The sequence below is a fragment of the Zonotrichia leucophrys genome, chromosome 9, assembly GCF_028769735.1.
Source record: "Zonotrichia leucophrys gambelii isolate GWCS_2022_RI chromosome 9, RI_Zleu_2.0, whole genome shotgun sequence".
Classification (NCBI taxonomy): domain Eukaryota; kingdom Metazoa; phylum Chordata; class Aves; order Passeriformes; family Passerellidae; genus Zonotrichia; species Zonotrichia leucophrys.
This window is the reverse complement of record NC_088179.1, coordinates 14,072,081-14,086,090: the sequence shown is the minus strand read 5'-3', so window position 1 is coordinate 14,086,090 and position 14,010 is coordinate 14,072,081. Positions and strand designations below refer to the sequence as shown.

Sequence of the window (14,010 nt, the reverse complement as noted above, 5' to 3'; positions counted from 1 at the left end):
ACTCTCTATAGCATGGTGCCTCCTGAGTGCCCCAGACCAGGAATACAACGTATCACTGAAATGAATCCCCAGTTAGAAGACGGATGCAGGGAACCAAAGAAGACCCAGTCCATAGCCTAGGAAACCACACTTCAGATTTTTTTTTTCATAGCAACTTAATTCCTCTAGTTGTTTGATTTTATAAGATGAATACAGTACTGGTTACAAGCAATTGACTGACAGCTCTGAAGATTGAGCAGCTCTATTTTTACAAGACTGAGAAGTGCTGATCCTCCTTCTAAGTCAATAAAAAGATTTCCTAAAATCACTCTTGCCTGTAAGGTATCAGAAAAGTTCCTCAGCATGAAAGGCCATGAAAGTTGAGGGAATTCTTAAAATCCATTGATTATTCACAGGCATTTACTGAGTCCAAGGAAGCAGAATTGGACCTGTGTAACTGGGAGCACTGGGGTAGGACCAATAAAAAGCCTTCCCAACCATATCCTGCTGGAAGTCACTAAAACTTTCATGAGACAAAACATCTTGAAATCTAGCTAACAGATCTACACTTCCCAGCCCTTTCAATCCTTACAAGACTGCACTTAATAGAAGATTAAGATGGAGAGAAAAGAGGAATATAAAAAATTACATCAGTAAGACTCCCAGTTCCCATTCTTGATCCTGCAAAGAGTGATTCCCGAGACAAAATGCCAACATTTTTTGGGCAAGAGCTGTGTTCTGGTCTTGGCTCCCAGATTAACTAATATATAGGATAGTCCAGCAAGCCACCACTCATCAGAACTTGAGTAAGGGAAAAAATGATAGGCAACTTTTCCCCTTTGAGTCATGCTATATTTTAAGTATTTTACAGCCTCTTGTGATACCTGCTTTAAAGCAGACCATTACAGAAATGGGTTTGTACAGCCTAACCCATGCATTGAGTCTTCAAACATTCCTGTAACCAAGTATGGTCCCTGCCTCACAGCCTGTGAATCTCGAGCACTGACAGCAATCCAGAGTAAATATTCTTTCCCCTTTGTTTGACAACAGTGCTGACAGAAGTGGCCTTCTATGGTGAGAGGCTTTGTCCCATTTCCTTCCCTTGCTCAGATGAGTCCAGGTCATGTACATCAGTCTATAGCCAAGAACAGCAGCCTTAGCTACCTCCAACGCCTGGGTGGAGAGTCATTACCAACAGACCTCAGCTGTGGAGAAGGGGCTTCATGAAGAGACTGATAAATAAACATAACACTAATGTTTATGGAAAACACAGGAGGGTTACACAGGTTAATGGTACATCCTGAATGGCTAAGTGAATGAGTATCCCCCTTTTTTAACCATTATACTGAAGAATATCTGAGAAAACTACATCTTCACCACATCTTCTCAAACCAATCTCTGCTTTCTTACCTTTATGGTGACTTATAGCAGTAAAAAAAATAAAGCAAGACATAAATCATAATTCCACTCAGAAATTATGGAGGGCCTATTCTAGTCAGGTGCTGATTTCTCACGCCTACCAAGGACAGCTGAGAGCCCAAAGCAAGGCTCAGAACTGAAACTGTGGGTGGTGGGACTTCATCGTGAGAATGTGAGCACTAGGGTGTATACTAGGGTGAAGTTCTTCACAAGGAACCAAGACTAAGCACACACAAGGATAAAAGTATAAAAAGAAACAGGACTAAAAGGACTAGCCTAAAGAGCATTTCTAGGTCCTCACAAACTCCATATCAGGTGTAACCGTCGTGCAGCTGCCATCAAGAAAGCTTTCTAAGCTAATGAAATTCCCTGTACAACTCAGCTCTTGAAGTAGCACTTGATGGATTTAATCAAATGGCCACAATTTTAACTGATCCTCAGTTTATCGATTTCCTTGTCTCCATGCAAAAATGAGAGATTATTTAAAAAACTTATCTACGAGGAAGTGGAAAAATACAATTCTGGGTGAAGCTTCGACAGACGAAACCGCTGGGCCACTCTTGCCAGAGGACCCTCTGTGCTCACACTTCGGACAGTCGTGAAGGGACGCTGGCAGCAGGTCACTGCCCACCCATCCCATCAGAGCGGGGAGGAGATGTGCCAGGACCCAGGCCAAAGTTCAGCTCGGAGCAAGCCTCGTCCCAGGCGGTGCCGGAGCGCCCCGGGGCAGCCATCCCGGCGGGTGCGGGGCTGCCCTCCCCGCCAAGCGGCTTCCCACGGCCCCGACCCGCCGTACTCACCCGGTCTCCTCCTCACCGGCCTTTTCCTGCCGCTGCAGAAGCGCACTTTGCTGAAGACCCCCAGGACATGCCTCTCGCAGAGGGAGCGCCCGTCCTTGCTGGGGCTGGAGCGGCGCTTGGAGGCGGACACCCGGTCGCTGTTGGACTCCCTCGCTTGCCGCTTCTGCCGGATGAGCGAGCTGGCGATAGCCGCTGCCATCGCCGCTCATGGGCCCCCCGCGCCGCTCCGCTCCGGGGTGCGCCGCCCGGGCGCGCTGGGGCCGAGCCGCCGCCGCGCCCCGCGGGGACCGGGCACGGGAACGACCCGCGGAACGCGCTGCAGCCCCGAGTCCCGGCGCCGGGGAGGGCTCAGCCGGCCAGGCGGAGCAGGGCGCCCGGGCTAACAACCATGGCTGGACGCCGGAGCCCGCCGCCCATGGGTCTGTCCCCGGGGAGCGCAAATCCCGGCGCGGGCGGCCGTCGGCGAGACCCCCGGCCGGGCTGGTAGCGCCGCGTAGATCCGGGAGCGGCCGCCCCGCTGGCGAAGGTCCGCTGTGTCCAAAGGAGAGGGGGGCGCGGAGGATCCGCGGGTCCCTGCGGCGCGGTGCCGCTCCGCTCCGCCCGGGCGCAGGCGGCGGCGCTTCCTCCCTCCGGCCGCCCTCCGGCGAGGGGCTGTGGGATGAGTCAGAGACCCCTCGGGCCGCGGGCAGCCCCAGCCCCGGCGCGGTGGCTCCGAGGCGCTGCGCGGCAGGGCGCGCACATGGACGCGGCTCCGCGGCCGGGCTCAGGGAGAGCCGCGCTGCATTTCTGTTCGCACTCCTCCTCTTTCTCCTCTCCCCCCCTACCCACTCTGCTCTCAGAGAGGGCGGGAGGGGAAGGAAAAAGCAGCCACGGGAAAAAGCAGCAGGCCAACAAACAAATTAAAAACAAGGCGAAAAAATCAAATTCTTAAAAAAAAAAAAAAAAAAAAAAAAAAAAAAAAAAAAAGAAACACCCGGCCGCGAGTGCGGGCTCACATCGCCGCAGCTCGGCGCCCCGGGCTCACAGCGCCATGGCTGGCGCAGCTTCTCCTGCCCTGCTCGCCGCCTCTGCCCCGGCACCGGCTCTCCCCGACGGCAGCAACCCACATCGTCCGGCCGACCGGGCGGCCGCCGAGCACTCGGCACCGGGGCGGCCCCGGGCCCGGCTGCCGCGGCGGGGACGGCGGCGGGAGGAGCGATGCAAGGCGGGGAGGAGGTGGAGGAGGAGAAGGGCGGGGGGGTGCGGCTGCCACTGCTGCCGCTCCGTGCGGGGCTCAGGATGCTCCGCGGTGCCGCCCGACGGCGGCGGGGCGAGGAGGAGCCGAGCCGCGCCCGCTTCCCGCCTGCATCCTCCTGCCCGAGCCGGGAGGGGGGAGGCGAGGAGAGGAGGGGGAGGAGAGGGGAGGGAGGGGCCGGGGAAGCCCCCCCGGACGCCCACGCTGCGCAGGGCTGTTGCCAAGGCGGCGGGGAGCCCCGCAGCCCCGCGGCGGCCGGGCAGGAGCCGGGCTCCGGGCTCAGAGAGAATTGCAGCTGCTCCCGCTCGCCCTCTTCTACGCAATCCTACGTGATCGAGGTTTGGATGAGAAATATCGCGCAGGCAAAGCGAGGCGATTGCAGCTCCGCGGCGGCTCTGCCCCTCCGCCCGGGCAGACCAGCCGCCCCCGCCGGCAGCCGGGCTTCCCCGGGACCGCAGCCCCCCGGCGGAGCCGCCTGCCACTCGTGCAGCCACCCCGGCTGCCTCCTTGCTCGCTGATCTCGATGCCCGAGCGCCCAGCCTCGGCAGCCGAGCGTGTCCGTGGCTCTCCCTGCCTCTCCGTGGAAGCAGAGAGAAGGGACAACCCCGGCATCCCGAGGGCTGCCCTGCCCGGGGCCGGTGCCTCGGTTGAGGAGCCTGCGGGCGGCTCCAGCGGCGGTGGGCACTGCTGGGCTGCCCCCGCCACAGCGGTCCCACCGCACACCGCTATCAGCAGGTGCTGGGCCGGCTCCCGCACATCTCCAGCCGCAAAACCGCACCGAAAAAACCTGGAGATACATCTCTGGTTATCCAGAGAAGTAACTGCTGCTGCACAAGGACGGTGCTCTCCGGATTTCAGGTTCAAATAACAGGTAGCGATGGCAGCTGCCAGGTTACTGAGCAAGACCCCGAGGGGAGAGCACAGGGTGGAGGGAGAGGGGATCTCGGCTGGGAAGAGAAGACACTGCTACACTTTGGCGAGTAACAAAGGCAGAACAGGATTAAGCCAGCTCTGAAGGTGTACGGGTGGTGCATGTTTGCAGCTGACAAGAGCATTTTAGACCAGTTGGTAACACACCTAGGAATTACCAGATTTAGCAAAATAATCTTTTTAACTACTTCACTTCTAAGTTCTAAAAATTTTCTGAATTCTTCACCTCTAGACTTCAGCTCTAAATTATTTTAATGTATTGGGAGGAAAAGACAACTGAAACAACCACTCACTATGTCCATAATGATTAACTAAACTCTGGCATTACTTCCTGATTTTTACTCTTACTCTCTATGCATATCAAAACAAGGTGGAATCAGGTTCTCCAGGCTGTTGATCTCTTTTTAACTACTGCCAACTTCTTTTGAGCAGATTTCACCATCCCAATCAATAAAGATTTTTCTTCCCTTTCCTGTAGCTAAAATGCTTCAGATTTTAATTTTCTCTATCGGATTATTTCACTAGACATCAAAGAATTATTGCAGTACAAGGTACAGGCATGGCCTAAAGAAAGCTGTTTGCAATCAGAGAATCACTATCTGAAATGCCAGTGAATTATCCAAAGCTTCATCTTCAAAGGATGTGAGCATATCTTCATATCTTCTCAAGAAAGAGATTTTTCATCTATATATAAAGATACTTTTTTTGCCTCTAGTCTTCAAGTTTGGTGAAAAAATGCCAGTTTATCCACCTCACATTAGATAAGTTCCAGTTATTTTGATGTGCAACTAATTTGTTTTGTTGTGTAGCTGTAAACTCAGAGCAGCAGCTCTGCACTTAAAAATGATCCTAATCAGTGATAAAGTCGGTCACAGTATTTTTTCCCTGATGATTTGTGGATCTGCAAAGAGAGTTGCTGCAACTCGTAGGAAGAAAGGCTTCTCCCAGGTCTTTCCTGCTTCTGCAGTGACTGAATAAAATTAAGCCAAAGCTTGTGAAACTGAATGTTGTGTTGCATTTGCCAACATGCAGGTCTGCCTTTATCTACAGATGGCCAAGGAGTCCACAGGGCTTGGTTCTGAGCACGGGCACAGTGCCATGAGCTCTGGTGACATTACTGACATGTACATCTGCACGGGTCAAATCATGCCCCAGCTTCACAAGACTTTCTGAAGAGTCCAAGCTTTTAGAAACACCAAGGAAACCCAGAGTGCTCTTGAGCTGGAGAATGGAAGGCCAGTCTCATCATGCTCCTGCACTGGCATTCTCACCAGTGAAACATTACCTCTGGTGGGCTGCCAGGTGAAACAGAAAAGCCTCCATGTGCTTTCATCTCTAACAGTGAAGGTTCTGTCCTTCAACTTCCATTTGGGTAAAGAGGGCTCAAAACATCTTCCATTTTCATCCGTATCAGCTATTCCTCTTTGAGGGTTGTGAAGCCTACACTGTTTCAAACCAACTAGCCCCTGTGAGATTCACAGGCCTTCCTCATTACTACCAATGGAAGCTGAATTGTTTGAGCAAACTGGGCCAATATGGCATTTTTCCTTAAGGAACACAATTTTAAAACATATCTTTATGTAAAATAATATCTATATTATATAGTTATTATGACAATTTTTCTGGCATGCTCCTTCTCTCTGGGCTTCCTCCTCACTTCAGTGCCAGTCTGCAAAGCTGCACAGTGCACCATATGAAAAACAGAATGCAAGAGTAGCACCAATTCATCAAATAACCAAGACAGACTGTTTTGATGACATTGGAGAGACATGTCAATGCTCCCCCTGCAGTTTGTGGAGAAAGACCCTGTCTGGCACAAAGGAACAGGCAAAGGGTCAGACTACTGTGCTCACTAAATATCCCCACCGCAGACATACAAGAGCCTCTGCATGACCAATATCAATATTTCAAGACACTACAATTTTTGAGGTTTCACCCTCTTGATAAATAAACTCTTCTGTCCTTAGTGCTGAGGTTTAAAATGAAGGCCTGGCCGAATGTCAGGGCTTTGGTGACTTGAGCAGAGAAGAGATCTAGAATTGCATTCCCTTACCTTCCTAAACAGAATGATCTATCTAGGTCAAAACGGAGGTTATTGGCATCTTTCCTTAGTGAAGTGCAATAATTCCCGCAGGGTTGCTAACAGAATATCCTGTTTATTTTTCATAGAGCCTTCAAAAGCCATGGGCTGTGTTCTGTAGATTCAGTCATTAGGCATATCTCTGCTTTACTAATTCTGTGCATATAGAGCTAACTACAGATACAAACATATGCAGAGTTTCTTTTGCTATTTTATCTGCAGAGCTACTGAAAATGCATACATGAAAATTAAGGAAGAGATTTACATTTAATACCGCTTTAAAATGTGTGTGCATGTTGCTGTAGTTGAATGGGAAAAAAAGAAAGACTCCCATCTCTGGCCAATAATTATGAATGGCCTAATTCACCATTTTACAGCAGCATAGCAACAAATCTCTTCCAATAGGAAAGCACTGTTGAGTTTGAAAGTCTGCATGCAGACACCTCTTAAGAATTGTACCAAATTTCCACGCTGTGTAAATTACATCTAAAATGTGCATTGCCAGGGCTGCTTATTAAGCAGAATTAAGCCCATATCCATGTTTTATTAACTTTATTCTTTATAAGGTAGCCCCTTGTTTCATGTCTAGCATAATTAAAATTCATGCAGCTCTGGCATTCCCCAGTCTCTCTGCGTGGGCGGACTTTTTGAAAAAAAAACATGCCTGGGTAACCTGATAAAGAAAAGACAAGACCTTGCTGCATTTTGCTCCGTTTCTGTGCAGGGTAATTCTGTTTACAATGCATGAGTTTGTATCTATGTTTGGATGCCTAATAAGAATTCACATGGCCACTTTAAATATGCTATTCAGGGAGAGAGATCTGGCCCTTAAACAGCAGCAGAGTACAAGAACTGGCCGGCTTTCTGGGCTGTTCTCGCACAGCTGAGCTTAGAGCTGACTTGGCCTTTTAATAAACACAAAAAAGCCTGCGTCACCTGATTGCTATATTGAAATAATTCATTTAATGGGCCCTTCACTCCCTTTTTTTCCTTCAAAGATTCAATTAAACAAAATTTGCAACTCATCACAAGAAGTATTTATTAGTTTAGCTGGTGTCTTTCAATCCAGCTCCAGCCTGGGGAGAAGTTGGGCGTGTCTAGGTGTTAAAGCGAGGGGCAGGTACACAGCTGGCACGCTGCAGAATGAAACCACTACTGCAAAAAGCAGGCCACAAGCAGTACCAATACAACAAAACCAACTGCAGTCAGAAAAATAAATAATTGTACTAGGATGTTATAATTTCACTTTTTTTTCCCCCTTTTAAGAGAAGGTTTTCTACTTAGCAGAAGCTTTTATTGCTCCTTGTTGACTGGTTGCCTATATGAGATGCAGGCAGGGCAACACAAGAAAGCTTCACCTCACTGAAGGGAACTGTGGCTGTCCAGAAATGAAAGTGTTGTGAAGCATTTTTCTTTAAGAAGCCTCCTGTATGGATGAATAGACTTTTGTCTCCAGGGTTCTGGAAACATCTGCTGGGATCATTTCCCTGAAATGAAGCCTGAAAAGGAGCAGGGAACATCTCAAACTGTTCCCACATACAGAGACCACGCTGCAGACAGGTCAGTGCCTGTCCCACATGCCAGAGCCAGAGCTGGGGCTTGTTCAAGGTGGGCTCATCACAAATCCGTTTTTATCACCTCAGCCCAACAGTCCTGTTCATCAACCATTCTAACATTGCCTTCCCCAATGGGATCAGGACATGAAAAGCTGCTGTCCTTGCAGTGATACACTTGAGTTGTGGCTTCCTAAGTGGCAGGAGTCCAAGAGAAAGGGCCTGCAAACACCTGCCCAGTGACAGCTCCCGCACAGCACTTCAGTCAGAAGGGCAGTGCAGGAACGAGGCCTTGCTGAAGGATCTCCCATCAAGGAATAATGAAAGGATGGACACTCTGCTTGCAGGTCACCCTGTGCAAGGCAGAGCCAGGAGCCCACCCTTGCTGAGCCAGTGGCACACAGACAAGCAGCTGCCCCGGGCTTAGAAACACCCACCTACACATCTGGAAAGAAAACTCAAGTATCTTCTTGCCTGTACTGGAGAATTTAAAAGACAGGACAGACAGCTGCCTCTCTTCCTTTCTTCTTCCCTCTACCTCCTCTTCCTCACTGGGGTTCTCCCAACACCCAGCAACTCCCTCATTCCACTTCTTTAGGGATTTTTCACCTATGCCTACCTGTCAAATAGCCTTAAGCCACAGGAGCCCAGAAGAAGAAAGTAAAGCGTGGACTTGAGATTTCACTCCAGGTCTTGCATCTGCATTCACAGCGTGTTAGAAAAAGACCACATCCCTTGTGCTTTCAATGCAGAGCAGAAGCTTGACATGAAATAGGTGGAATAGCCACCAATGAACAACCCCACTTGTGAGCCTGAGGCTGAATAAACACACACATCATGCTCCTCTGTCTAGAGCAGAGACTCAGTCCCCACCTCAGGATAGAGGTGCTTTTAGGAACAGACAATTCCCACTCTTCTCCCTAGGAGAGGTCAGCCATCCCCACTGTCCTCTGTTCATCCTAGTTGATGACAACCTGTAGCCCATTTTGTCCTACAGTTTCAATAATGCCAGAGATGCCCAGATCCCATGGACACTGAACATGGTTGTGACTGGATTTACATGTCACCTGCATGAAGGTGTGGTCTGGGTAGAGAGGGGAGTGAAACCTCACAGTGCAGCTCCATCCCAGGGCCCCCAAGCCCCTGGGCTCAGGAGGTCTGAGAGGCTGCCCAAACTTCTCCCTTTCCCTGGGAGGAAGGAAAACTCCTCATGTTGCAACCATGCAGCCAGACACCAATTTCAACCAAAACCATTTTCAAGTGTGTCAGGAAAAGCCTTTCAATTTAAAGTTTCCATCAAGCTGACTTTGCTGAAAGTCAAAGAGATCCTTCCTGATTAGATCTTGGCTGAGGCAAACCAACCCGATTATGTGATTGAGAATGATAAAAAGGAGGAAGGGAGAGTGAAACCCCTATCATGCTCCTCCAGCAGGGCTGTGGGACCATCTGCTCCACAGCAGGTCAAGGCTTGGAGACTGAAGATCCACCTCCTTATTGTACCTTTGTAGCACTGACATAGGTCAAGAGGGGGAGGAAGGGCCAGAAGCTGCCAAGAGAAATATCAAACTTCCTCCAGACCTGTAGATCTGTCTATCTGCACATAATGGATTCTGACAGACCTAAAGAAGCCAGGCAAAGTTCCCTAAACCCAAACTTTGCTCGTCCCTTCATCCAGCCTCCAAATCCACAAGGCCAGGATTTGCAGCCTGAGCTAGGTCCAGTCTCAAATCCTGCTGGGTCGGGTCAGCAATGCTTCACTGGGGCAGCCCACTGCTCTGCCACTCAGCAAAGCAGCCTTCCAGTCTGGAGAGCTCAAAAGAAAAGCAGCAGCTCTGGCAAGACCCGGTACTCCCACTGCCATCCAGCTCTGCAGTCCAGGAGTGCTGGGACATTAATCTTGCCCTAAGGATGCCTCTGAAGTTACATGCATTCAGATTGCATCTTATTTAACAAAACCTGCTTATTTCTCCTGCATACTGCAAGAGCATATTCAACACTAAAAGTAAATGTGAGATTACAGCTGTCATGCAGCTAGGACAAGGTTTGAAGACTCCCTTATCCCCTGATGACCTAAAGTGCAGGGTAAAAAGGATCTGGGTGAATGCATTGCTTCCCCCACAGACCCCTGTCTTACAAGCACACCTCTTGCTATTTGCATTGTAATTTATTTCCCTCTCCAGCAATAAATCAACTCCTCTATCTCTCCAGCAAAATGAAATCCCATGCCCTCTTTCCCTGGACTCTGAGAGCTGCTGCAATCCAGACACCAATAAAGATATCAGTGGTCTGGAAGGAAATCCAAGTTTGCCAAGGATACAAAGCCTAATGCAGTAGTAATTAATGATCGCAGTAAGTCTGGTGAAGAGAATAAACTGAACTGACACGGAAACCGAGTTCATAGAAACAAGTTTCCTTTTAACACAGACAGATCAAATCTCTGGGGATAAATTGTGCAGTCTGTATTACTTCACGACTGGGCAATTTTTTTCCTCAGAAAGCAGTGACTCTGGGAATTGGGAACCATGAGAGAGATACAGCTAAGAGGAGCCTTCTGCACAGAACTGCAGCTAGGAGAGCCCAAGCCTATGCGTACATGGATGGAGCAATAGGGAGAAAAATGAACAATGCTCATTTTACCAAATTTGTACAAAAACATTTGTACCAGTGTAGCAAATACCAGTATCACAAGTCATGAAGTCCAGTTACCATACTTCAGAAGTGGCAGAACAAAGATGGTCTGAGGACTACAAAGAATATGGATATAGTGAAAGACATGAGCAGTTTGGTCTCTTGGTTGCAGTAATAGCACATCCACAGAGATTCTACATGGGGCCACTCTTGAACACACTCTTGGTACTTGCCTGTATTTAGCCTGTTAATACCATGGCCACCAATAGTTTGGTGTTGCTGAAAATGTGGCCACAAAAGATAAATGGTTGAGAGCCTCGATATCCAAGTAAATGACAGAGAAAAGTTAGCCCTGACTGATAAATCTCTCACCTCTCAGTAAGAACATTTTTGAAAGGAGGGACTGTCTCCATCCAGCAAAGTCAGAGTGAAATCTGGAGGCAGTAAGTCAAGGCAAGGCTCATGTTTGTTGTTAATATCAAAGGTAATCCATCAAGAGAACAACATGGCAAGAGCTGTGATGGATTTGCTATCATTTCACCCTAAGAGCCAACCTCTTTCAAAAATAGATGAGTTGATCTCACAGGGCACAGGGTACAAAGGACCCTGGAGAAGTCACCCATGTACTGAGCCAGCAGTACCTCCATCATCACTGACAAGGCTTGTCCGATGGTCTGATCTCTGATCAGGCACCTGCAGCACTGTAAATCCCACAGCTCCCTTAGGAATGCAGCTCTACCACCATCAGCTGAAAAAGGCTACTCCAACATCTAGTCCAAATCCCACTCAGCTACAAGTTTCTTGCCCTATAGATTATGCCTGTCACCCAGGACTTAGTGGGCTTGCTTGGTGCAGTCCTGATTTGAGTCATGGTGGAGACCAGACTCATAATGACAACTGGTCCTTTCTGCCTGGCTTCTGACACTCACCCAGCATTGGTCAGTATTAGAGCTAAGATAACAGAAATCTACTCTGCAGAAAATTGTGTTGTTGTGTTTCTTCCCCACATGAAATGAAAATGAGACTTTTTGGAGCTTACTATGAGATGCCAGAAGAGAGGAAAGCACACTGATGTAGAAATCTCACCACTGTTCTGACCAAGTCTGTGCTTTTGCAGCAGGCAGAGCAGTGGAATGAAACTTGGCACTGAAACCCTTGCACAACACGCTCTTCTGAAATGACTATTTCCTTTCTCCCTTGCACAGTGTTGACAAAATGGCATTTTTCAAGGGAAAAAAGCACCTCTACTGATTGTTTGGCTACTCCTTCTTGTTGCATCCATCACAGCCTCCCAGCCTGTACCACTCACATGTGTCTCTCTGACATGAATTACAGTTCCTGCCTTTTCTGCTCTCAGACTGCTGAACTCCTGAAATGCCTAAAGCAGAAGATGCAATAGCTGTTCCGACCACTTTCTATGGCTCTCCTAGGAGTTTGCAAGAAGAGCTTTTGGACATGGACAACTCCTTTTCCTTGCATCCTTTATTCATGACCTCTCTACAGCTTCCATCTTGGACAAGGAATTCTTGTACAAGGAATTCTGATCTTCCTCTCTGGCCATGTGCTTGCCTGCCCTCTCACTTCACATTCACAATCCTTTTCTCAGTTCAGGGACAGAGTTAGTGTCCCTTTGGTCTCCATCAGAAACAGGAAAAATATTCCACTAAAGGGTTGCTGGAGCCTGCTACAATCAGGTCACTGATTGGACCTGGTGTCTGGAGACTACCCCAGTAAACAGTGGAATTAAGCAGAAAGAGCAATGTCTTCTGTGAGTCATGGAGAAACAGGCACAGACCCTGCTTACCCACACAGCCATGATCTAAAGCATCCCCTGTTGAATGCTGCTGGGTCCTACAGGATGAGGACAGGATCCCCTGAGCTTCCCTTTCTGTTCCCACAAAGAAGGCTGCAAAGTTGGAAATGCTGCCCTCCCACCACCCTATGGGCAGTGTCAGCTGCCTGCTGTGGCACCCAGCACATTGTCTATGGCTCATTCTTGCCAGCTGCCCCCAGAGCTTTTACAGGAGCCCACGGGCACTCCTGCCCCAGAGCAGGGGAAAGGGGCAGCCTCCAGTAACGAGGAGCTGGCAAAGGAGCCAGCAGCAGTCCAACAAGAGATGCTGTAGAACTGCCAAGTGTTGTCAGAGGTACGTAACTCACAACAAGAGCTTTCATCTTTCATTATGATTAAATGCTCCTCCTCTAGCCTGTTGGAAAGACCATCTCCTGAGCTGCTATGGGTTCACTGAAGCTCATGCAAGGTAGTATAAACCAGGGGGCAGGGTATCAGCATTTCCTTTTGGCAGATGCTTATACATAAGACTAGCTGTGCTTGGCAATTGGAAAATGCACACGTGTGGGGGTGAGGAGCCTGAATTAAAAGCCACTTAAGTGGGTACTTGAGTAATTATTGGGAGGCTTCTAAGAGACATTTTTGTCAGTAATTAAGGACAAGATGGCTTTGTGCTGGGTACAGGTAGCAATATGGCAACAGAGATCCTCAGCACTCCATGGAGAGATGACCAGCTATCCATGAGCTGCAGAGGCATGTTGGGATTTTCTGCCCAAAAAGCATCCTTCGGTCTTGAAAGAGGGCCAGAGCAGCAAAGAAGCTAAAATCCTAATAATATTCTCATAGTTTCAGATTTTCTGCACCAGGGAAAAGGAGACACAAAATTATTTTCATGCAACTGCCTAGTTCCTGAGGTAGCTCTTCTTCTGCAGAGTTAAGCCCCACTGGTGTTTCTATCTTCCACAGGCTCTATTTCAGCTTCAGAGGCTCGGTGTTCCTGGGCAACCTCCCCATACAAAGGAAGGGAAGCAAAACATGCTGGGCAGTTCCAGGCTGGAGGAGGGTTGACTTATGCTTGACTTAGGGGCAGGGTAGTTCTAATCTGGTTGCAAGGATGCTCTCTCTCCCCTAACTCATTTCATAAGCCTGATGCAAGCTTTGTCACTCATTTGCTTGGCTTTGGGAACCCTTCTATTTGCTAAAGAATGCCAATAATACATGTTCCCTTCTCAGAGTTAAGAAACAAATCTATTATTTCTTCAGTCCATTACAGTAGATACTTCTAGAAACTCAGATACTAAATCAGATACTTCTAGTACCTCTAATACCCACCTCAGCCCACCTCAAATGCTATAAAATGTGGGGTGCAAGAAGGTGCCCTCAGATGAAAAAACTGATTTGACAGGGCAGTGACTCAGAGCTCCTTTCAAGTCTGCACTGATGAAGTCGGGCACTTAGGAAATTAAGTGTGTAGATCTGTAGCTACCAGGGCAGTGTCTGTCTCCTCATTACAGATGCAGATAAAGAAGCCTGAAGACAGTACCAGTAAAAGGAGCATATGCAACACAAACATGTCCTTGTGAAAGAGCATAATT

The 14,010-nt window shown here is 48.7% G+C and overlaps 1 protein-coding gene across 3 annotated transcripts in view; it reads right to left on the bottom strand.

Moving 5' to 3' along the window:
- Window positions 1–14,010, bottom strand: part of FGF12 (fibroblast growth factor 12) — a 218,723-nt gene that overhangs the window by 95,797 nt on the left and 108,916 nt on the right. Inside the window, exon 1 of one of the 3 annotated variants that reach the window (XM_064720750.1) lies at window positions 2,199–3,132. The exons of the other annotated variants lie outside the window; for them this stretch is intronic. Coding sequence (XP_064576820.1) covers window positions 2,199–2,397 — 199 coding nt within the window. The 5' untranslated portion in view covers window positions 2,398–3,132. Of the gene's footprint in view, window positions 1–2,198; window positions 3,133–14,010 lie in introns of those variants that run through there. 3 annotated transcript variants of the gene reach the window in all.